Source organism: Rhinichthys klamathensis, unplaced genomic scaffold (genome assembly GCF_029890125.1).
Source record: "Rhinichthys klamathensis goyatoka isolate OS25496 unplaced genomic scaffold, OSU_Roscu_1.1 h1tg000514l_1, whole genome shotgun sequence".
Classification (NCBI taxonomy): Eukaryota; Metazoa; Chordata; class Actinopteri; order Cypriniformes; family Leuciscidae; genus Rhinichthys; species Rhinichthys klamathensis.
In genome coordinates this window covers 212,501-239,365 of record NW_026606994.1, presented here as the reverse complement: position 1 = coordinate 239,365, position 26,865 = coordinate 212,501, and the positions used below count along the sequence as shown (strand labels likewise).

Below are 26,865 nucleotides of genomic sequence, written 5' to 3'. Positions count from 1 at the left end.
TATATGTTTGCTGGAAAACAAGACATATGTACACATCATTTTGTTTTGCAGTGTAGCCACTGCGCAATGTGCCGTCGGAGTGACGTCTTTTCTATGTCATTTTTGGACGTCCAATTTCGGTCCACTGAAGGGGTTGTTCTGTAACGCCAGACGACGTCTTTTTTCGACGTCTACCGCACGTCTAATGTTGATGTCTGTGAGACCTCCGTGTAAGGGCTATTTATAGTCCAAATGCAGTGGTGGAGGAAGTACTGAATCTCAGTACTTAAGTAAAAGTACAAATAACCAGAGACATATTTACTTTAGTAAAAGTAGAAGTACCACAATGACAACCCTACTTAAGTAAAAAGTACCTGATTTTAAATGTACTTTAAGTATTAAAAGTAAAAGTACTTGCATTACAATTTATTCTCTTAATGTCTATATTCTAATGATTAATAAAACAGTTAATTCTAACTCATTCAACCTAATACTCATATAATGATGTTCAATATGACGGAAAAGCAGTTATATTTTAAGTTTTTGTCACCATTTCTGAACAAGCTTGCAATTAGGCAATATACACATCAAGCTTACTATATACCCTTACTATATACGGTATATATATATATAATATATATATATATATATATATATATATAAACACACATATTATGTTAAAACGCTGTATATGACGGCGTTTGGCTGTAAACGCGATTCATTTATGGCGTAATTCTGAACCTCTTGGCTTGCCATACTAATCCTAACCAAACGTATAATACCCACATCACTACTAAACCTACCAATGCGTTTCCTATGCATGTAAAAACTAATTTTCGCATATAAATTGCACGATAAACACACTGCGTGCTATAGAGACGCATTTAGTGTGACCGGGTTGATATATCTATGGCAACCAAACTTCACTGGTGAGACAGAAACGTGCGATGAACGGACGGTCAGGATGACGTTTTGGCAGGGGAAAACTGATCAGAAAATTTAACGAAAATGTAACAGAACGTTGTAGAAATGTAGTGGAGTAGAAAGTATAATAATTGCTGCAAAATGTAACGAAGTAAAAGTAAAAAGTATGCACTATTGATTCTACTTAAGTAAAGTACAGAGACATGAAAAATTTACTTAAGTAAAGTAACGAAGTATTTGTACTTCGTTACATTCCACCACTGGTCGTTTGTGGACGTCTTTTCAACATCAAATTTAACTTCTATAACTGTAGTCCCATGTTTCAAAGGGGTGGAGGACATGTTTTCTGTACCATGTATTTACATTTATGCATTCGGCAGACGCTTGTATCCAAAGTGACTTACATTGCCTTACACATTTACATTTCTATCAGTTCTTGCTTTCCCTGGGAATCGAACCCATGACCTTGGCGTTGCAAGCGCAGACACTCTACTGTTTGAGCTCCAGCATTACACGTGTGTGTGTGTGTGTGTGTGTCTCCAGTTATCACCTGATGCTGAAACAATCAAATGGAGTATTTTGAAAATGATCTTAAATTATTATAAATAATCTGTATTCATATGTATAAATCATGTTGATAACAACAATGTTGATATCATGTAAATTTCCTGCCTGTCATAGACGTCCAAATGACGTCCAAAAAAAATGACCCAGTTCAAAGGTCAAATGTTGAACGTCAATATGACGTCCAAGTTGGGTCATGGTTGGACGCCCAAAAAGTGGACCTAGTTTGGACGTCGAATAGATGTAGACATAGACCCAATATAGACATGATCTGCACGTCTATCCGACCTCCAATGTTTAGTGATGATTTTAAAAATCATATGTTGTCATGTTTTTTGTTGTTGTAATGTGTGAAAAGTATTAATGTTAAAGGTCGTTTTTGCCAGATTTCAGATTTGAAAGCATGCAGCCTATGGTGTTCAGTGTCCAGTGATGTCACACTCACATATGTAATAATACTCCCGGCCCGGCCTGAACTCGAAGCCCAGCGAGAAGGGTGTGAAGAGCTGGAACTTCTCGGAGAACTTGAGCGGGCCGTTGGGCGAGTGAGGCCGGTTGCACTCCCAGCGCTTGAAGCCCTTGGCGGTGTGGTCACACGTGCTGTAGCCGTCGTAGTTCACCATGTAGAGCACATAGCGCTCGGCTCGCTCCTCGGGGATCGAGTCCTCGTAGTGCGGACAGTACACGTCCAGGTAGTCGTTTATACACACGTCGATGTGATAGTCTCCACGCTGAAACCTGCAGCACACACAGACACAAATGAGTTAGAACCAGTGGCGGAACTATGTTTTAAATGTGGGTGGGATAGATGTGTGTGTGTGTGTGTGTGTTGGGGGGGGGGGGGGGGGGGGGGGGGGGGGAGGTCAGATATATGTACAATAACAATTTTCAGGGGAAAAATAACATTACAATGTCCATTCAATTTAAAGGTGGGGTATGTGATTTTCTTTTTAGACCATTTTTTTTCAAAATCACTTGAAATCCTATTCCTAACCCACTTACAGCCACTGAGTTAGAAGCACTGAAAAGAAAATTAAGCAATTTAATCATCTGTGGAACGGGCGGGACTCGAAAAACTCCAGCCAATCATTTCCAAGACCACCTAGAATCATTGGACAGAAAATGCGTCAATCAAACGGTCGTACCATCCCCCCTCCCCCATCCCCTGCGCGCGCATACTCAAAGCTCGTGACCCAGTCACAGTAAGTGCAAGTCACCCCGGTACAGAGAGAGAGAGAGAGAGAGAGTAAGTGCATGATTGCGCGTCCATGTTCTTCGAATGGGTGGAGTCAGGGCCAGCGTTGGAGGAAAGAAGGTAGGACCTTTTGAGTTGTGTATTTTTCAAAATCTGCCGGCCGTTTTGCAAATCCCATACCCTACCTTTAAATAATGGGTTTAATCTGTCGTTAAATGAGAGCTACTAATATTGTTAGTGCCGAGAATTTTGACGTGAATAAATCCATAGATCCGCGAAGTTTTTCCAGACAGCAACATAGCGTCGGCCCAGATCCGGCCCACATCCGGCACACCTGGATTCCACACGGCCCGGATGCTATGTTGCCGACGCTATGTTGCTGTCTGGGTGTGTGTGTGTACTTTCATGGTCAAGTGGTAGAACTTCCGGGTTCTAATCCGCACTCGTATATGTTCATCAGTGGTTGTATATTAAGCAGGGACACGTTTGTGTGCATTTTGTTTTGTGATTTCGCGTCCGAGTGAAGACAAGAAAACACTGTGTGTATCCGTGCCACTGATCGCCACGACAACGAGCGCTCAGCTTGATTTAAAACAACACATTTCAGCGCTAGAACGCGTCTTATTTAACAAACGAGCGAAATGAATGCTCTGCTAGTTAACTAGAGATGTTTTATTTAGTTGTATTGGTACATCAGTGCCACAAGATGTTTTAAAAAGTGGTGGGGACAATATCAACCCTGGCAAAAAGTGGTGGGGACATGTCCCAGTCCCACCCATCACACACGCAAATTACGCCCATGGTTAGAGAACACACTCCTCTGAGAAATATTCGCTTTTCCTTTCACAGCGATGAGTTGAGTTGAACTTTATTGTCCATTCTGTTTGTCACAGAGTGTATATTTCTCTTTGACACTGGTGACATTCACATGAATGCTTAAAAACACATCACACATTAACAACACAAACACAGAATTAACTAAATTGGGCGTTAGGACTGAAGCATGGATTATTTGTGTTGAAATGATTGGAGTTAAAATGAGATTGTGCTCATAAATTGCTCAGAGTGGTTATTATAGTATTATTATACTACTATTGTAGTTTTTGTCAATATTTTGAATTAGATTGTAATTTGATATATTTTCTGGTTTAGCTTTCATTTTTGTTAAAGTTTGCAAAATTGTACTGGTTGTTACTTTGGCATTTTTATATATGTTATCTAAGATAGCAATTTTTTTTTTTTTTTTTTTTTTCAGCTAATGAAATTTGTAAAATATATTTTTTATTTTTAGTTATTTTAGTAGACCTACTTCCAGTTAAACTAAATGAAAATTGGCTGAAATAAAATAATTTTAATAATTTTATTTTATTGTATTTCTGTAAGGGTTATTTTGCTTATTTTGCTTCTACAACTAAAGTTGTCTTGGCAACTGCCTAAAATAAAACAAGTTACATTTCTATACATTTTATTTTATTTCAGGTAACATTTATTTTCTTTTGTGTCAACTAACAGCATTTTTAAAATATGTCTATACTTTTTATTTATTTGTTTTAGTTTATTTTGTTTTTAGTTTTATGTTAGTACTTCAAATTAAACTATGTAAAAATGAGAAGGTTTTTTTTTACATATTATTTTATTTTAGTGTCTCAACTAATGAAAATGGTTTTAGTTTTAGTTAACAAAAATAACCTTGGGTCGAGATTAGATGAATGAACGTAGTTACACGTTACTACATGTAGTAATAACAGTAAATTATGCATAATTACAAGTAACTAACCCTAAACCAAACCCTATGTAACTACGCCACCTTAAATTACAGTGTAACCAATGCATTTTACTGAGATGAGCCGAGATGCTTCAAACTCTTCTGTGACGTCTATGCCAAATGTTTTGAAACAACTCCAGTGTGCAACACAAGAAATGATCTCATTAATCAGAAAAGAGACTAACATGTCCAAAAGCATGCCTGATGTGTTTACGGATGACAAGCAAATCTGCCGTCATCTCACCGCTGAAATGCTTAACATGGGCCCTTATTTGGCTCTCAAACATCGCAAAGTATGTGAAAATCAACAACGGTAAGCGTTAAAGATAATGACCTCTGACTGACTCTAAACGAATGTTTGTCAAAGTGACACTATTTCCATCTTTGGGTCGCTGACCCCTGCGTTCGCGCATCACCTGTAAATACACTCGACTTTATATTCTAAACTTTGAACGAATGACTAAAAACTTCATTCAACAGCCATTGGAAACGTTTAATTGAAATTCTCCATCCTTGAATTTGTCAAACAATTCTATCTTCCCCTTAAATCAGAACTCAAAGCATGCAGTGAATGCCGATGCTGTTGACACTCGTCTGTCCTCTAAAGCCTGCCGTGTGCTTCTGACGGTTCGCTGTAACAGAAGAGCTCACGTAAATCACGGGTCAAACGGGCAGAGACTGAAACTGGACTGATCTCAGCGCAGCGGTCAAGGCCAAATATGTTCAACAACAAAACTGATGGTCCCCGTGCACGCAGAAAACACTGATGCATCTCCTCATTCAATTTGCATTTCAGTCTGTGTCCGTGCATTTCATCAACTCAATTAACAAAGTTAATAATCCTGTTCTAAAGCACGCTTCATTAGCGCCCGCTCTCGCCCTGCAGGAGCTGCTGATGTTCTGGAGGTGTAAACCCAGAGGACACACACACTCGTCACACCCACAGTTAACACACACCACAGTTTATCCACACGACACGCCGAACAACGTCAAACATCGGATCGCTACTGTCAGCAACAGAGTTATCTTTAATTTGAACTATAATAAATGCATTTTATATGTCAAGAAATTAATAATAAAGTGATTAATGTATCAATGCATTTAAAAGATCATAAAACTTAAGTGTATGCAAGCCATGCTTTTTTATATGCACAATGTAAAAACCATGCTGTGTGTGTGTGTGTGTATATAATTAATGCTTTGAAAAAATACAAACTGCACATTTCTGCTTTAAATCCTCCTGAATTTCTAACACAATTATAAGTGCATTACTGTAAATGTGATTCATGCTTGTTTTTGAAAAAAAAAAATTCAGCAAAAGTAGATTAGGCTGTTACTGTAATGCATTCCTGTAAATAAAATGGATTACTGTAAATGCATTTTTTTATATATATTGCGGTACTGAATGAATAATCCTTTAGTACCATAATATTATCTTTTTGCATTCAGGGTAAAATGCAACAGAGATTTATTATGAGGATAGAGTATCTTTATTTTGCTCGAATATTTACATTTTATATGTCAAGATATTAATATTCAAGGCTGAAAAATTATTCATGTATGCATTTTAAAGATCCTTAAAACTTATGTGTATGGTAGCATAAAAATGCATATTATTACAGCGTTTACCATGGTAAATGTTCACTGCCATAGTTTAAATAAATAAAAAATCATTCAGTACATATTAACATTTTGCATGCAACAGAGATGTATTATATATCTGCTCTTATCCATAAAATATCATTTCACAGACATACTTCAGACTGAATTGAAGGAGACTGTGTTCTTTTGAAATTTTACAAATAATATTTCAATACACACACACAAATAAATAATACCACAAGCTTTTTCTCTCATCTTGAGCTCCGTGCGATTGGTTATACAAAACAAATATTCGGTAGATGCTCTATTATAGATATTATGCCAAGAACTGCAGAAATAAAAAAATATATTGTTGAAAATGAATATTACTTTTTTCCCCGGAGGAGAGAAAATAGAGTTGCAATATTTCTTTTGAACCCCCAGGATTCTGAAAATTATTCATATTAGGAATGTCCCTGTAGGTTTTAATCTGTTTTTTATTTGTTATTGATATCACATCGCCTGCACATTAATTTTCAGATTTCCAGGAACCCCTCGGCAATAGTGGGACTTTACACAATCTATTTTAAATTCAATTCTATTGCTGTGGTTCAAAAGAAACACAGTCAGTGTGTGTAGCTCAAAATAATTTCAGCAAGCATGAATCACATTTACAGTAAATGCTGAATATTGAAGTCTATGGGGCGAGAAATTCAGGAGGATTTAAAGCAGAAATTTGTATTTTTATTAAAGCACTCATTATTTAAATATAAAAAAAGAGCCGTAAAGTTTAAACTGGCAACGTTTCTAGGTGATTTTATCACGTTGACATGTAAATCATGTCTATACTTTCAAACCAGTTTGTATCCCGGTGAAATGCCAAACCCCATCGACGTCCACAGTAAGTGCATTACTGTAAATGCAATTTTTGTTTGTTTTTACAAAGTGGAAATGGTTTTCTGCTGTAATGGACCGGATGTCACGGATGCTGTAACTTGTATTGATCCCAGAACATTCCTTTAATACATTTGTCTGGGTTATTTGCCCATTGTGTGGCAGGGAAGTTGTGCAGACGACGCTCGACCTCCACGACCTCAAAAACACAGGAAAAGTCCTTGATGCTCCGGTAATACGGAAGGGAGTAATTAAAAACTGGGAATGGAGGGCAGGCTAATTGTCAAATGAAGATAATTACACGTGTTTGTTCTGCTCCAGCTGTTTCAGAGAGAGTTTGAGGTGGAAAAGCCGCTCTGTAATCAGAGACGAGGATCAACCAACTTTAGAACATTTATTACACGCTGATTATAAACCCAGCAGCGACTCTGGACACTTCTACTTTCTTTCTCCGACTCTACGTTCTGCTTGGGAGAGACGTGGCCTTCCATACGGCCTCTTGATTGGTCTATTTCCCTGACAATTACACAGCTCAGTGAAATCGGCCCACACACACACACACACACACACACTCAATGAAGACCCGTCTGACGGCTGATCATTACGCTGGTCTGGCGGCCCGAGAGATGGAGAGAATAGAGATTCTTTCTGATAAAACCTGCAGGTGTGATTGCCTACCACGCTTAACAGCTTTCTGAGAGAACACACACACACACACACACGAACACACATATGCACACAGTCACACACACACAAGGTCACACACACACACACACACACACACACTAGCCCTACCCCTTAACCTACCCATCACACACACACACACACAACCGCTGAACCTACCAATCACACACACACACACACAACCGCTAAACCTACCCATCACACACACACACACACACACACACACACACACACACACACACACACACACACACACACACACACAACCGCTAAACCTACCCATCACACACACACACACACACAACCGCTGAACCTACCAATCACACACACACACACAACCGCTAAACCTACCCATCACACACACACACACACACACACACACACACAACCGCTAAACCTACCCATCTCACACACGGTCACACACACACAGTCACACACACATACGCACGCACACACACACACTAGCCCTACCTCTAAACCTACCCATCACACACACACACACACACACACACAACCGCTAAACCTACCCATCACACACACACACACACAACCGCTAAACCTACCCATCACACACACACACACACTAACCCTAAATCTACCCATCACACACACACAGACACACACACACACACACACACACACACACACACACACACTAACCCTAAATCTACCCATCACACACACACACACACACACACACTAACCCTAAATCTACCCATCACACACACACACACACACACACACACTAACCCTAAATCTACCCATCACACACACACTTACACACACACACACTAACCCTAAATCTACCCATCACACACACACACACACACACACACACACACACACACACACACTAACCCTAAATCTACCCATCACACACACACACACACACACACACACACACACACACACACACTAACCCTAAATCTACCCATCACACAACACTTTCTGCATTTCTACATCTTCTAAAACCATCACTTAGTTTGATTTATAAGCTGTTTTCCTCACGGGGCCCCAAAAAATCCCCACAAGGACATGTAGAGTTTAGCAGGCCCCACGCACACACAAGCACACACGCACACACACACCGTAAAATCATCAAAGTGTCTCATCATAATATCTCTCCATGAACAATACAGGATTGTGATCAGGAATTCAGTTCCTCAGTCCTGTATTGGATCATCAGCAGACTAAATGCGTTCTCAAGCCGTTCCCTTTATTCCCAGAGGACCGCTAGGAATTCGGAAGTCCACCGCGACCCTTTTCCCCGTGTAAACCTGCGTTAGCCGTGACAGAAAGCGTCAGCAGCCTGTCTTTACATCATCACTTGTGTGTGTGTCTGTGTGTGTGTGTGTGTGTGTGTGTGTGTGTGTGTGTGTGTGTGTGTGTGTGTGTGTAACACAGATCTCCACCTGCTCCTGTTCCACCAGCCCTGCTGAATATGAGCAACAGCTGCCTTCAATAAATCCTAATGCACAGGTAATATCTGTAATCGTAGAGGCCTGATCGCGAGCCGGTTTCCAGCGGAGCAGGACGGCATTCGGGAGGTTAGCATGTGTTCTCATCGGAGCTGAGATGGAAACAACAGACGCATTTCCATCAGTCTTTAAATGCGAAGGGAAGTTCTGCTGATGGTTTGATGGACCATCTCACCTGCTTCTGGCTATAAGACCAGTCAACATATGTTGTACACATGTTTGACTTCCTCTGTCTGGTTTTGCAAACCTCTTCAAGCCCCGTGAGGCGATTCTGGTTTGACACACGCATGAATCGAGACGTTGTGAAGTCGCTGAGACGCCACGAGAAACAGAAGAGAAGAAAATCTGACAGACCCGACTCCCTATTGCCTTGTATTCCTACTGTACTGTGTGCAAGATTAGGATTAATGTGTCCCAAAGTATATATATGCACAATATTATACTATATATAATTTTATAGATGTATGATTGACATACTGTAATATTTCTGCGTGCAACATTTATTTTTACAGCTATTTGAATAAAATTACATATATGAACAATACTGTATAAATATATACTTTATATACTGTATATATATATATATATATATATATATAGTATGTGTATTATATATATATAGTCAATATATAATTATGTGTCTATATAATATCATTGTGATCATTGACTCTTTTATATATTGTATATTTGTATTCTGTTTTTTATGTGAGTACTGTGTGTTTATGTTGTCTTTTTCTTTTTTTCTTTTTTTTCCCTTGCCCGGGGACCACAGATGTAAATTAGCCGTATAGCTAACTCTGGTACAGGGCTTGAACTGTGCATGGTCCCTGATAAATAAACTAATAAATAAATAAAATAAATTGGCATACTATTTGTGTCAGATGTATTTTTCCAGTTATTTTGCATTTATAATTGTGTGTGTTTGTGTGAGTGTGTATGTGTAAAAATGTCATATTGGATTAATGTGTCCCAAATTATATGCACTATATTATATTATAAATAATTATATATATGCACGAATGTACGCCAGATTTCCCTCCAGTAATTTAGCATTTATAATTAAATTTGTGTGTACAAACATCTTAAAAGAAAGAAACTGTGGATCAAGATGAACTTTTACAAAATAACAGTATGTCCCAAAACTGGCGTAGTGTCTTATTAATTATGCTGAAGTATGCAGTTTCCCGTCACAAGCACACACTTTAGTGCGCAGTAAAAGAATGCAGATTGGGATGCGGTCTTAATGTTTGTGGCGTCCCATATGCGGCCGCATCTGGAAGCTCGTTATCCGCTGGGAGTTTGGGTGGTGACGGGAACACGAGGGCCAATCCGACGAGAACAGCCTCTCATCATCCATCATAGTTCACCCAAAAATGATTTTACATTATAAGAGTTACAGTTATATTAAAAAATGTCCTGGCTGTTCCAAGTTTTATTATGGTAGTGAATGTCCGTTTCTGTTTTAAAGTCCATAAAAGTGCATCCATCCATGATAAAAGTGCATCCATCCATGATAAAAGTGCGTCTAGCCATCATAAAAGTGCATTTATCCATCATAAAAGTGCATCTATCCATCATAAAAGTGTATCTGTCCATCATAAAAGTGCATCTGTCCATCATAAAAGTTCATCTATCCATCATAAAAGTTCATCTATCCATCATAAAAGTGCATCTATCCATGATAAAAGTGCATCTATCCATCATAAAAGTGCATCTATCCATCATAAAAGTGCATCCATCCATGATAAAAGTGCATCCATCCATGATAAAAGTGCATCTAGCCATCATAAAAGTGCATTTATCCATCATAAAAGTGCATCTATCCATCATAAAAGTGCATCTGTCCATCATAAAAGTTCATCTATCCATCATAAAAGTTCATCTATCCATCATAAAAGTGAATCTATCCATGATAAAAGTGCATCTATCCATCATAAAAGTGCATCTATCCATGATAAAAGTGCATCTATCCATGATAAAAGTGCATCTATCCATCATAAAAGTGCATCTATCCATCATAAAAGTTAATCTGTCCATCATAAAAGTGCATCTATCCATGATAAAAGTGCATCTATCCATCATAAAAGTTCATCTATCCATCATAAAAGTGCATCCATCCATGATAAAAGTGCATTCATACATCATAAAAGTGCATCCATACATCATAAAAGTGCATCTATCCATGATAAAAGTGCATCTATCCATGATAAAAGTGCATCTATCCATTATAAAAGTTCATCTATCCATCATAAAAGTGCATCTATCCATCATAAAAGTGCATCTATCCATGATAAAAGTGCATCTATCCATGATAAAAGTGCATCTATCCATCATAAAAGTGCATCTATCCATCATAAAAGTTCATCTGTCCATCATAAAAGTGCATCTATCCATGATAAAAGTGCATCTATCCATCATAAAAGTGCATCTATCCATCATAAAAGTGCATCCATCCATGATAAAAGTGCATCCATCCATGATAAAAGTGCATCTATCCATCATAAAAGTGCATCTATCCATCATAAAAGTGCATCTAACCATGATAAAAGTGCATCTATCCATCATAAAAGTGCATCTGTCCATCATAAAAGAGCATCTGTCCATCATAAAAGTGCATCTGTCCATGATAAAAGTGCATCTATCCATCATAAAAGTGCATCTATCCATCATAAAAGTGCATCTATCCATCATAAAAGTGCATCTATCCATCATAAAAGTGCATCTGTCCATCATAAAAGTGCATCTATCCATCATAAAAGTGCATCTATCCTTGATAAAAGTGCATCTATCCATCATAAAAGTGCATCTATCCATCATAAAAGTGCATCTGTCCATCATAAAAGTGCATCTATCCATCATAAAAGTGCATCTATCCATCATAAAAGTGCATCTGTCCATCATTAAAGTGCATCTGTCCATCATAAAAGTGCATCTATCCATCATAAAAGTGCATCTGTCCATCATAAAAGTGCATCTATCCATCATAAAAGTGCATCTGTCCATCATTAAAGTGCATCTGTCCATCATAAAAGTGCATCTATCCATCATAAAAGTGCATCTGTCCATCATAAAAGTGCATCTATCCATCATAAAAGTGCATTTATGGACTTCAAAACAGAAACAGTCATTCACTGCCATTATAAAGCTTGGAAGAGCCAGGACATTTTTCAATATAACTGATTGTGTTCGTCTGAAAGAAGAGTGTCATACACACCTAGGATGACTTCAGGGTGAGTAAATCATGGGCTAATTTTCATTTTTGGGTGAACTATCCCTTTCAGATGGTTGGTTAACGAGGTTAATGCCTTGCTCTCTCTCACACACACACACACACACACACACACTGATGCATCAGAGTTCATAAGCAGCGCACATGTTTTAGAGCGGCTGCAAGCAAACATCTGTAATTATGAATCGTCAGTAACGAGTTTATCCGGCGGACGAGGAGGGTCTGGTTTAACGTTCCTCTGATGTGTAATTTCATCGAGGTCAGAGTGAGTTCAGATCCCCGCAGAGCTGCACATTTACTGCGGATCCAAATCAACAAGTCATCGATCATGAAAACACACTCACCTCCGGCTCGGAGCGCAGGTTTATTTGCTAAAGAAGACAAACGGATGACGCCAGTGTAAACCGCTCTCCATCTTTATTAATATGTTTATCAAATATATTTATTATCCTCCCGCAGGCACGGCATTCACTGGGATAAGCTGAAATGAGAACTATGAGAAAACATCTGAATTTCTTACATTTGTTTCCCTGTCCAATAGAAGGACACGGTTTCTAGGACGAGGATTTACATAATGTAATGTAAACTGAGGCTGGTTAAGTTTATTTCAACCAGTAAAAAGTGAATATTTCCTTTTATTAAGATTTCTTAAAGCTATCAATCAACTCTTGTGTCACCTAACAAACGCATTCAGAGAAGAGGGACATGGTCTGCCTTCAAATCCTTATGGGAATGATTTTGATCAGAATAAAAGGACGCGTTGAGAAATTATATATTTCTTTCAATATTTTTAACATCCTAATGAAGTGCTAGAGCATAAAATGTAGGAATAATGCACTTATGTGTATAATTGATTAATTATGTGTAAATTTGTAGTTTGCCGCAGGCGCAGAGGATTATGGGAAATGTAGTTGTATCACACAAGCCTCATAAAGCAGCTCAATCAATATTCTTTATCAACAGAACACAAAATATGTGCAAAATGAAGCGGTTCCAGCAACATTCACAATTAAAGCTGCAAGCAGCATTTAGCGGTGTTCAACCAGTTAAGGCCTTTAAGGCCGTTAAGCACAAAAGCATCAAAAGACATTAAGTTTTATTTAGCATACATTCAAACACTGACATAACAGATGGAAAAGACCATTTACAGCCAATACAGGCAATTTACCATAGGAAATATATGGTTTTAAAGCTTTTTGACAGTTATAGCCCCACTTATGGTCCGATCTCCATAAAACTTTGCATGCTTGTTAATGATGTTATTTCACATATGCTCATCAATTTTTGTGAAGTTCTGAGTTTCTCTTTAAGATTTATAGGCTTTTGACTGTATTTTGCCACGCCCCTTTTCTAAATGACCCTGTTACAGCCACCTAATTGCAAAATTTTCAAGATAATTATTGATCTAGAGAGTCCAGAGAATAGGCCTAGACTGGTTTGGTTCCGATCGGGCGAAAAACCAGGGACTAGTTCGCAAAAGTAGGTTTTGGACAAAATTCGACATAGCGGAAAATTTTTCTTGCCTAAATCGAAATTGGAGATATACATTTTGTCCGTCTTGAGCCAAGGATCACAGTGGTGTAAAAAGCTTGAGGCTAGGAGTTATGAGCAATTTAGTACTTTTGGTTGCTGTAGCGCCACCTATGGGCCAATCGGGGTCATACTCTGAGAGGTTCTCCCCAAAAGTGTGTCCTACCATCTGGCCAAGTTTCAAGTCTCTAGGCCTTACGGTTTGGGCTCCACGATGCGTTTTAGGGGATTTTTTTTTTTCAAATAGCAATTACAATAGGTTTTCAGCACTTCGTGCTTGAACACCTAATTATGATTCCACTAGCTGATTAGTATTCTAACAGTAAGCCTAACATATGCATACTAAAAGCCAAAAAACTTTAAATAGGGCACTATTTTAGGGAACCATTGTGGACATTATTGAGTGCACTTATTCAATCTCACATTCAATCCCACTACTGGAACTGTGATGTAAATACATTTGATATTGATATGAGGGAAGGCATGCATAGATTCAGAGGCAGGTACTGTACATACAACAATGCAACAATAATAAAACAATGCATTGACATTTACTTTTGATACTTAAGTACTTTTAAAAATGAGTACTTCTGTACTTTTACTTAAGTAAAAATCGGTCCTTACAACCTTTACTTGTAACAGTAATATTTGACCAGTATCTGTATTTTCCCTCCAGTAAGGAAGTTGTGTACTTTGTCCACCTCTGATATAGCCTGGTTAAAAGCAGACCATTCTCAGTTGTAACTGAGTTATGGTCTGGCAAAGCGTCATAGACAAATCATTTCCAGAGGGGCGTCACCAACGGACGTCGCGGATAGACCTAAACCCAATCAGAGCGATGAAGGAGATGACGTATGCAGAGCGGTGGAGAAACATCTCCGAGTGTTGTTCTTTGCTCGGTTTTTAACAAAAAGGAAACGTTCAAATGGCTTAAAACAGACGCGATAGCTGATTGGAACGAGTGATGCTCGACGGCGGCATCCATCTTTGTAATGTAGGCTACAAAATCTGCTTCAAAATCCCAGCGCTGTCGTCATCGTGTAAAGCCCGCCCCGACGCTTCTGATTGGTGCCTCGATTTCGGCGGATTGGAAATGGGCTTGAATGAGCTCTTTGCCAGACTAACTCTCAGAGCAAATCTAAATTTGCCGGAAGTTGTCTGGGTTTCCCAGGCTACCTCTGATACCCAATAACATAACTAATATCAATTTCTATAAAGATTCAGCTGGAATTTGTTTGCTTCGCTGAGAATCACAGAGCAAAACATCTACCATATGTGAATCATTTTATTGAACACAACCGTGTCAAAGCGGAAAAGCCTCGTGTGTAAACTGAACACATGTTGGGATATGCTTGTGTTTGTTCTTGTATTTTCATTTAATTCCAGCCGATTCCTGCTGCCACTGTGTGCTGAGTGACACACTCTCTCTCTCACACACTCACACACACACACACACACACACACACACATAGTCTCACACACACACACACACACACACACACACACACACACACACACACACACACACACACACACACAATTTCAAAGGACTCTTGGTAAATGATTATTTTGCCTTACCTGAGTAAAGGTAAATTAAGGTAAATTAAGATGATCATCCAGAAAAAGAGAAAGAACAGGCACAGCTCACAAATAGATGTCCTCTCTCTCTCTCTCTCTCTCTCTCTCTCTCTCTCTCTCTCTCTCTCTCTCTCTCTCTCTCTCTCTCTCTCTCTATCTGTGTTTATGAAGAAGACTATCAAGCACGCCGATGTCACTTCCTCTCACTGTTGAAGGCTAGTTAATTATAAAGGCAATCGTTCACATAGTTCTCTACAGCCAGTGTCACGTCACGGTGAGAGTGTGTTATTATGATATCAACACTTTCACAACGGCCACAAACAAAAGTGTCAGTCATTTCCTGAGGAAGAAGAAACTCGGATGTCCTGGAGAGCGTTTGTGCTTCAGGACATTCCTGTCGTCCTCGAGCCGGTTTGACGAACACACGCTGTTCCTGGAGCGTGATGGAGGGTCACACACACACACACACACACACACACACACTCAAGCTGTTCCTGGAGCCTGATGGAGGGTCTCTCGCTCTTCACGACTCTTCTCTCTCTCTCTCACACACACACACTCACGCTGTTCTCTCGCTCTTCACGACTGGACCGCAGCCACATTCGGCTCTAATGAGGCTTCAGGGTTTTTGCTACGAGGCCAAAATGCCTGTGGATGCTCTGTCTGGATGATGTGTGTAATAGATGTCTCTCAGAGAGCGCAAACACAAAACTCAATCTGAGAAAACACACACACACACACACACACACACACACACACAGAATGACGCGATCTGATCGTGAGGTGAGACCATAGACTGTAAAAAAGACGCATCAAACAGAGAGCGAAGTGCAATATGTGTAACGGGACTCTTACAGTAATAACATCTCTCAAAGGCAAAGCATTGCATTGCACTCAATATAGAAACATATGAGTGCTTTTTACAAACCTCTCTAATCAAGGGTGTTATTAACATCGCTTTTGATAAACCCTTTACTTCACAGAACTGCTGCTCTTCACACTTCCAGCAAAAGCAGATGGACTCTCAAACGATACTCATGAGTTAGTTAATCTAATACTAGTCTCAGCCTCAGATGACATGCCCACATTCTGTTCACTGACACGCCCACTGACACACCCTCATTATGTTCACTGAAACGCCAACATACACGCCCACAGTCTGTTCAATGACATGCCCACATACACACCCACATTTTGTTCACTGACACGCCCACATACACACCCGGAGTCTGTTCACAGACATGCCCACATTCTGTTCACTGACACGCCCACATTCTGTTCACTGACACGCCCACATTCTGTTCACTGACACGCCCACATTCTGTTCACTGACACACCCACATTCTGTTCACTGACACGCCCACATTCTGTTCACTGACACGCCCACAGTCTGTTCACATACATGCCCACATTCTGTTCACTGACACGCCCACAGACACGCCCACATCATTCTGTTCACTGACACACCCACATACACGCCCACATTCTGTTCACTGACACGCCCACAGTCTGTTCACTGACACGCCCACAGTCTGTTCACTGACACGCCCACATTCTGTTCACTGACACGCCCACAGTCTGTTCACTGACACGCCCACATTCTGTTCACTGACACGCCCAGTCTGTTCACTGACGCCCACATTCTGTTCACTGACACGCCCACAGTCTGTTCACTGACACGCCCACAGTCTGTTCACTGACACGCCCACATTCTGTTCACTGACACGCCCAGTCTGTTCACTGACGCCCACATTCTGTTCACTGACACGCCCACATTCTGTTCACTGACACGCCCACATTCTGTTCACTGACACGCCCACAGTCTGTTCACTGACACGCCCACATTCTGTTCACTGACACGCCCAGTCTGTTCACTGACGCCCACATTCTGTTCACTGACACGCCCACAGTCTGTTCACTGACACGCCCACAGTCTGTTCACTGACACGCCCACATTCTGTTCACTGACACGCCCAGTCTGTTCACTGACGCCCACATTCTGTTCACTGACACGCCCACATTCTGTTCACTGACACGCCCACATTCTGTTCACTGACACGCCCACAGTCTGTTCACTGACACGCCCACATTCTGTTCACTGACACGCCCACAGTCTGTTCACTGACGCCCACATTCTGTTCACTGACACGCCCACATTCTGTTCACTGACGCCCATATTCTGTTCACTGACACGCCCACAGTCTGTTCACTGACGCCCACATTCTGTTCACTGACACGCCCACATTCTGTTCACTGACACGCCCACATTCTGTTCACTGACACGCCCACAGTCTGTTCACTGACACGCCCACATTCTGTTCACTGACACGCCCACAGTCTGTTCACTGACACGCCCACAGTCTGTTCACTGACACGCCCACAGTCTGTACACTGACACGCCCACATTCTGTTCACTGACACGCCCACATTCTGTTCACTGACACGCCCACAGTCTGTTCACTGACACGCCCACATTCTGTTCACTGACACGCCCACAGTCTGTTCACTGACGCCCATATTCTGTTCACTGACACGCCCACAGTCTGTTCACTGACGCCCACATTCTGTTCACTGACGCCCACATTCTGTTCACTGACACGCCCACATTCTGTTCACTGACACGCCCACATTCTGTTCACTGACACGCCCACAGTCTGTTCACTGACACGCCCACATTCTGTTCACTGACACGCCCACAGTCTGTTCACTGACACGCCCACATTCTGTTCACTGACACGCCCACAGTCTGTTCACTGACACGCCCACATTCTGTTCACTGACACGCCCAGTCTGTTCACTGACACGCCCACATTCTGTTCACTGACACGCCCACAGTCTGTTCACTGACACGCCCACAGTCTGTTCACTGACACGCCCACAGTCTGTTCACTGACACGCCCACAGTCTGTACACTGACACGCCCACATTCTGTTCACTGACACGCCCACATTCTGTTCACTGACACGCCCACAGTCTGTTCACTGACACGCCCACATTCTGTTCACTGACACGCCCACAGTCTGTTCACTGACACGCCCACATTCTGTTCACTGACACGCCCAGTCTGTTCACTGACACGCCCACATTCTGTTCACTGACACACCCACAGACACGCCCACAGTCTGTTCACTGACACGCCCACAGTCTGTTCACTGACACGCCCACAGTCTGTTCACTGACACGCCCACATTCTGTTCACTGACACGCCCACAGTCTGTTCACTGACACGCCCACATTCTGTTCACTGACACGCCCAGTCTGTTCACTGACACGCCCACATTCTGTTCACTGACACACCCACAGACACGCCCACAGTCTGTTCACTGACACGCCCACAGTCTGTTCACTGACACGCCCACAGTCTGTTCACTGAACACACAACAACGGGAAAACTGCCATCGGATTGTTCCGGCTTTATTCTGGAAAACATTGTTTTGGTCACAATGTACCACATCGAGCTCTTTTAGGAGAACCAGTTGATACATTAAACGAGGTTTGCAAGGTCATGTCATAAAATCTTCAAAAGATATTTTGTGAGAGCAGAGATAGCCCATAAAATCATATTATTAAAAAATGATTTAAAAAAAAAAGATAAACAAATGATAAAAATTCACTTTATTCCATGCAAGGATAATAATATAATATAATATTAATACATTTTATACATATTTATTCATAAATAATACATTTTTATTTTTATATATTTGACAATTATTTTAATAAAGTTAATGTTATAATTTCTTGAATAAAATAAAAACTACTACTCAAAAGTTTGAGGTTGGTAAGACTTTTTAATGTTTCTGAAAGAAGTCTCTTCTTCTCACCAAGGCTGCATTTATTTGATCCAAAATACAGTAAAAACAATAATATTGTGAAATATTATAACCATTTAAAATAGCTGTTTTTATTTTAATATATTTTAAGTTAATATACATTAAGTTAATGTTATAATTTCTCTGAGAATCAATACAAAATAAAATAAAGAATAAAAAAAAAAAAAAAACTAAATAAAACAAAATCATAAAAACAAATAAATAAAACATAATCAAATAAAAAGTTTTGGATTTGGTAAGATTTTATAATGTTTTTGAAAGATGTATCTTTTGCTCACCAAGGCTGCATTTATTTGATCCCAAATACAGTAAATGTAAATGTTATTCATATTTGAAATTATTTATTATGAAATCGTATTATTTTCTATTTGAATAACATAGTTAATGTTATAAAATCTCCACGTTATTCAGAGTTTTGTGTGAAAGCAACTAGATAACCCAGATGATCAGAGATGATGAACTGTATCACGGTAGTCAAACGAAGACTAATCGAACGCTGGACGTCTCTCTTTTGAGCAGGGTTAATCCTGACACATACAGGAATCAAAATCAATAGCAGTCGGAGACAATTTAGATAAGTGAACGTCCACAGGTGAGCTGGCAGACTGAGAGAGAAAACACCAGACTCAAGGACATTTCCACCTTTCACACGAGACAAAACAACTTAACCAGGAGATTTACAGCCGAAAAAGCCCGTTTCCTCAGGATTAGCATATCCAGCGCATGTCCTGAAGAACTGCTCCTAGATTTACACAGCGAACACACGACGCACAGGCACGGAGGAATAAATCCAGTCTTCTCAATTAGGATCTGACACCTGGGGCAGGACCATGAACTTTGACCCTATGATGTCTGAACACAGGTTTCAGGAGCATCTAAATGAAGAATCGGCTGAGAACTGGAGGTCAGACCCCCGTGGAGAAGCGGCACGCTCACGGATATGAACTGAATCATGCCTGGGACTCCATGTGAACTTCTGCTCGCCAGAGCTCCGCTTATTTCAGCAAAATACAGTCAAATTCTGAAATATTATTAGAATTCAAAATAGCGATTTTCTATGGGAACACACTGTAAAATGTCATTTATTCCTGCGATTTAAATCTGATATATTTTTGCTATTTAAAACAGCTGTTTTCTATGTGAATATATAGTAAAATGTAATTTATTATTATGTGATCAAAAAACAGTAAAATTCTGAAATATTATTAGAATTCAAAATAGCGATTTTCTATGGGAACACACTGTAAAATGTAATTTAAATCTGATATATTTTTGCTATTTAAAACGGCTGTTTCTATGTGAATATATAGTAAAGTGTAATTTATTATTATTTGATCAAAAATACAGTCAAATTCTGAAATATTATTAGAATTCAAAATAGTGTTTTCTATGGGAACACACTGTAAAATGTAATTTATTCCTGTGATTTAAATCTGATATATTTTTGCTATTTAAAATGGCTATTTTCTATGGGAACATGCTGTAAAATGTCATTTATTCCTATGATTTAAATCTGATATATTTTTGCTATTTAAATCAGCTGTTTTGTATGTGAATATATAGTAAAGTGTAATTTATATCCTGTGATTTTCAGCATCATTACTCCAGTCTTCAGTGTCACATGATCCTTCAGAAATCACTCTAATATGAGGATCTGATGCTCAAGAAACATTTCTGATGAAAAGCTCTGTCATATTTCACCCACAATGCATTGGCCCAAAAATAGGCATATTATTTTTATTCTTTTGATTTTAAGGTGAAATATGAGCTGACATTCGCCCACGTTTATTCAATCAAAGATTACAAAATCATCCTGCCTGTAAGTACGTTATCTTTCTTTGTTATTGTCACACATCCAGAGATTGGTCTAAGTAAGTTACAAACCCCCGTAATTCCCCAGTGCAAATGATGTGCTCCGTTCTCCCTCATCTCTGCACGATCTGACCATCATTCTCCAGATAAATGCAGTAGGAGATGATACTGGTGGCGTATTCATCAAGTCCCACGTCACTTTGCACTTGGCCTATTTCTGGCGAAATGAAGCACAGATGAAACGAGGCTGGAAAGGCTTCAGTAGGTCAGGTCAAGTGGGCGTCAATGCGGAGCTGAATACTGGGATGATTAAAGAGATTGTTCACACAAAAATGAAATTCAACCTCAGAGTCGCTCCTGCATGACTTTGTAACGATATGAAGGTGAGTAAACGCTGACAGAATGATCATTTTTGGGTGAACTGTCTCTTTAAAATGAAATATTGGAACTTGCTTTCACTGAGATGAAGAAGGGAAGGACAGAGAGAATACTGAGAGGGAAGCGAGCGGCTGGAGACTCTAAACATAGCGAGCGCTGACAGGATGACGAGCGTCTCATTGTCCACAGACACGGGCATATTTTACCCAGAAAAAAAAAAAAATAATAATAAAAAAAATAATTAAATACAAATGAATAAATAAAATAATAAAATATAAATGTATAATTACATTTAAAAAAATTATAAATATAATTTAAAAAATGTAATAAATAAAAATAATAATAAAAAATAATAAAAAATAAAATATATATATTTTTAAAATTTAATTACATTTCTTTTTAAATAGCATAAAATATTTTTTTAAATACAATTAAATAGTAATAAATGAATAAAAAATACCAGTCAAAAGTTTGGAATAATGAGGGGTTTTGCTCCACTTACGTATGTGGCACAGAAGAAACAGAACGAGTAAACGCTGACAGAATGATAATTATCCTCTTTAAAATGAAACATGCGCTGGCTAGGATGAAGAAGGGAAGGACAGAGAGAATACTGAGACTCTAAACATAGCGAGCGCTGACAGGACCCCGAGCGTCCCGTGTCCACAGACACCCTGCAGCTGTTGCCCAAATCTCCCGTCGGGTCTTGGCAGCTCTGACACACACAGCAGGCCTGAAGCAACAGTCCAAACACACTCCAGCTGACCCACGTCGTGCCGAAAGCTTGACACACACGTCATTACGGTCACATTACGCCCCAGCGGGGGCCGTCCTCACGCAGGCACTGGCCGGGACGACTGTGTCAGGTTTGGGACGAGGGCAAATATAGCCCAACATCAACTCAACAAGCGTGACTTATGGGGGCTTGGTTTCCCTGCAGGTGTTCCTGCTTCAGATGCACGTAAATCTCCTAACCGTCTAATCAGAGAATGATTTATTTGGGTTCGGGTGACGGGTAATTCTTGGGGTCTCATAAACATCAGGCCGAGATGGCAGAAATCCTGTGGGAAATGCAGACTTCTCTCTGAGTGAAGTGTGTGAGCGCGTGCCATAAAACTGAGAAATATCAGGGCCTGTGTTTGCTACCAATACCAATATTTCTGTAGCACTGAAGTGTTATTATCGTCAACTTTAACTTTGTAAAAGTTATTTGAAAAAATGCTGGGTTATCTCAACCCATGTTTGGGTCAAATATGGACAAACCCAACCATTGGTTACATTTTTTAATTACATTTTTAAGTTTGTCAATATTTGACCCAAACTTGGGTTAAAACAACCCAGCCTCTTTTTAGAGTGTAACTGAAAAAAAAAAATATATATATATATACACTTTCAGTAAATATTTCCATTAGTTGCCAAGGCATAATTTCTAATTTCTATTTCGTTTAAGTACTAAAATTAATCAAACTAAAACAGAAAATAACTAAGCTAAAACTTAAATAAATAAAACTTATTATTTTATAATAAAAAATAATATAACTTAAATTTTGAATAAAGTTGTAAATAATAATAAAATTGAAATTAAATAATAAAAAAAACTAATAAACCTTAAAAAAAACCTAAAATGAAAATGATCAGAAAATATACAAATAAAACGAATTCAAAACAACAATAAATACCATAATGCTATATTAATAATACTAAAATAATACTGCTTTGCCTGTTTTATTTACTTTCAGTAAAATGTTCAGTTAGTAGCCAAGGCATTTCTAAATTAGTTTAAGGTGAAGTACTAAAATTACTAAAACGTACAAACCGTTTTTTTTTTTTAACCATACACTTTTTATGACTTTATTTATGTCAATAAAGCTTCACTGACATGTTCATAGGCTCACAGAGATAGAAAGAAAGAAGCAAAGAAAGAAAGAAAGCTTTAAATTCAGCTCAATATCTCTAAGATTTAAACATCTTAATAACAAGATCCATATTTCTGCTTGAATTAAAATAAGACAGAGGATCGTTCACACAATCTATTTTTCATTTACATTCAAATAAGCAGATAAAAATCAATAAAAGAAAACCAATGGTTGGAAAATGTCATTTATCGGCTCAAGAATTCTTTTGATTTAGTGTTTGAGACTATGAGGAATATCTCATCCATATCTTTGTGGAAGTCATGGATGGCCAGGCTTAAATTGAATTGGTCCTCTCTCTCTCTCTCTCTCTCTCTCTCTCTCTCTCTCTCTCTCTCTCTCTCTCTCTCTCTCTCTCTCTCTCTCTCTCTCTCTCTCTCTCTCTCTCTCTCTCTCTCTCTCTCTCTCTCTCTCTCTCTCTCTCTCTCTCTCTCTCTCCAGTGTTCTGGGATGATAAATGTGAATGATAGAGTCTCTAGGAGCCATATGGCATGTCCTGTGCAGATCTGAGAGTCGGACTGAGTCCAGAACAGAAGGTGCTTCACCGTCCAGAGAGAGAGAGAGAGAGAGAGAGAGAGAGAGAGAGAGAGAGAGAGAGAGAGAGAGAGAGAGAGAGAGAGAGAGAGAGATGAGAGAGAGAGAGAGAGAGAGAGAGAGAGCACACTGAGAGTTTATATCAAGAAACACACACACGTCATCTAAGAATATAAAGAGACGAAGAGTCCATCAGATTGATTGCTGTCGTCCTTCCCAAAAATGTTGGCAGCCAAACCCTTTTAAACCTGAAATATTGAGTTCCCTCTTAGAAGAAACGGTTCTACGTGGAACCTTAAAGGTTCCGCCGGGCGCTTCATATTCAGAACCTTTCAGGTGATCCATCTTGGGATCATTTTATAAATTGTGTTTTACATTTTAATTCAATTTAAGGATTTGAAGAGCTCGTAAACATACTTTATCACTAGAAAAAAAACATTTAACATTAAATTATTATGCAATAATTCAAAACATTTCTTCTTGTATAGAACGTTTTGTGCCATAACCTTTTTTTTTCTAAGAGTGTATAATCTAATTTTTATATAATATAATGTGTATAATATAATATAAGTTAATATTTTAATAATTTAACAACAAATTCTTATGTTCACGGTTCTCTGATGTCAGTTACTGGATATACAGGTAAGCTTAAAACATTTCATTTTCATCGTTTTTTTTGTTTTTTGTTTTTTTTAAATAACTTTTTACCCCCCCAACACACACACACACACACACACACACACACACACACACACACACACACTGTATTATTATTATTTTTAAAGATAAAAAAAGTAGATAAACAAACGATTATTGAAAAAAAGATGATTAGAGTTAAACTAAAACCATAAAAAACTAAAACATTTTTGTAGCTTGAAATAAAATAAACATTAACTGAAATAAAACATATTACCTATTTAATTTCAACTTTCCAAGGCTATTTCAGTCTTTCTACTTCAAAATCTCAACATTTCACCTTTTATTCAGTCTGTAACTCAGTAATTTACTAGCAATTTCTAAGTGTGAATTTGGTGTAAAATCTAAATCAAATTAGTTTCAGTGATTTTGGTCTACAGTTGTTACTAAATCACCACTGACTGTTCTATAACGATGTCCAGACGGGCTTCAGAAATGAGAGAACGGCAGACGTTTAGCAGAGACTCAGACACACCTTGACCCTCGACCTCCAGATGCATTTCTGACCCTTAGAGAGACGAGACCCCAAACCCAGCAAAAGCATTTTACTGAAAAAGTGAGATCAGCTCACATAAAACAGCCTCAATAAATGTGTTTATATATATATATATGTCTCCATCAGAGGCCTTGATTCGATCAATGAACACGCTTGTTAAGTTAATACACCGCGTCCTGCTGTTGGTGACGAGAGAAGAGCGCTGTAAAAGACTCGAGTGTGTTTTACTGTCCCGCTGAACACTGGAGACGACAGAGACACGTACGCTCTTTCTGTCTACACACTGAAACATTTTGTTTCTCTGAGTGAATCTGCGTTTGTTTGTTTGTTTGTTTGTTTGTCTGAACGATTCTGCGTTTTGAACGAATCCGTTAAATGAATGATTCAATGACTAAATTACTCAGTAGTTCGAATGAATAACTCGACTCGCTCATTAGGACAGTGTCTTGCTGATGGTTGATACATTTAATATTTAAAGGTGCTATATGTATTTTTTAGCGGCCTCTATCGGTGATGTTTCAGATTGCAACCAATTTTTACAAGAGCGCTTGTGGCGTGCTCCATGCTCGTACCATGATAACGTTACATTGACTGCATTTAGCCGACATGTGGTGTTATCTAGCATAAGGCATTTCACTAACTATTCGAGTATCTTTCACAATCAGCAATGCCAATAAATAAACTGTCCGCACACTCAAATCCTTAAAGCAAATTTAATAGACCAAGCTTTCGGTCAAAAGACCATAGGGCATCAGCAATGTCAACATAGGTGAATGTATAATATGATAACGAAAACGGTTAGTGAACTAGACTGAACAATTTCAGATCGTAGGAAGTAACATTACTGTACTGAACGTGTCTGGAAATGTGTATTATAAACAATATGATAGTAGTGGGATGAGTGACGTTAGACAGTAGATCTAGTACATAAAATAAAAGTTACATCCTAAAGCACCTACTTTTTGTTATCCTGGAACAGTCTTTTGTATTCATTTCATGTCTCATATATGTTGTAGTTTACCTTGCTATTTCATTACAGTTTACCATTATTTCAGCATATCTGAAAGCTTGTAATTTATCACAATAAAAATAGCGGAGGTCTCTCGATAATTCAGACGCTCTGCCGATGTTGATCCGTGTTTTCGTCCTAAGTCGATCCAATTCACGGAAAATGAACTTGCGCTCCTGGGCGGGTCGGTGTAAAAAGGAGGCGTGTTTCGGCGCAAACATTCACTAGTGCTATTTTGCAGTTCCAGAAAACAATTGCGCCACTGACCAGAACAAACCTAGTCTAAAGTCAGTGGCGCGTTGCGCGTTGTTCATAATGCTATTTTAAGCGCGCATGCTTGGCCATAATGTAGCGGGTGCACAACGCGCACACACTTTGATTCTCTCATCAACACAGATGCAGCAGTTTTTATTTTTGCAAATCATACATTATAACAAGGAAAAATATTAACACATGAGGGAAATCATTGTGGTGTCCATGAAGATGTAAAAAAATGTAGGCCTAAATCTAGCTTACACATTTACCCACATTTTTCAGGCTAATTGTAGTAATGACGGATCAGACCTGTTTGCCCAATAGTGGCAAGACACATATGTATATAAGGACATCTGACAAATTAGTTTGTCCGTCAAGAACCAGGAAAACAAAAAATCTCCCATCCCCATACAACGCCACTTCTCTGTCTTTCACGGCCCTGACAAGAACGTCGGTCTCCTCGGCTGTGAACGCTCCTGGCGCGCGCCTGGTAAATCCGCCATAATAATAGCAATCCGCCATGCAACATGCGCACCTG

General features: G+C 39.1%; 1 protein-coding gene across 2 annotated transcripts in view; it reads right to left on the bottom strand.

Annotated features, from left to right (window-relative positions):
• The window catches only part of efna5b (ephrin-A5b), a 139,476-nt gene that overhangs the window by 21,728 nt on the left and 90,883 nt on the right, over positions 1-26,865 (bottom strand). For both annotated transcript variants that reach the window (XM_056238276.1, XM_056238275.1), the window contains exon 2: positions 1,913-2,205. In XM_056238276.1, the coding sequence (XP_056094251.1) occupies positions 1,913-2,205 (293 nt within the window). The remainder of the gene's footprint in view (positions 1-1,912; positions 2,206-26,865) is intronic.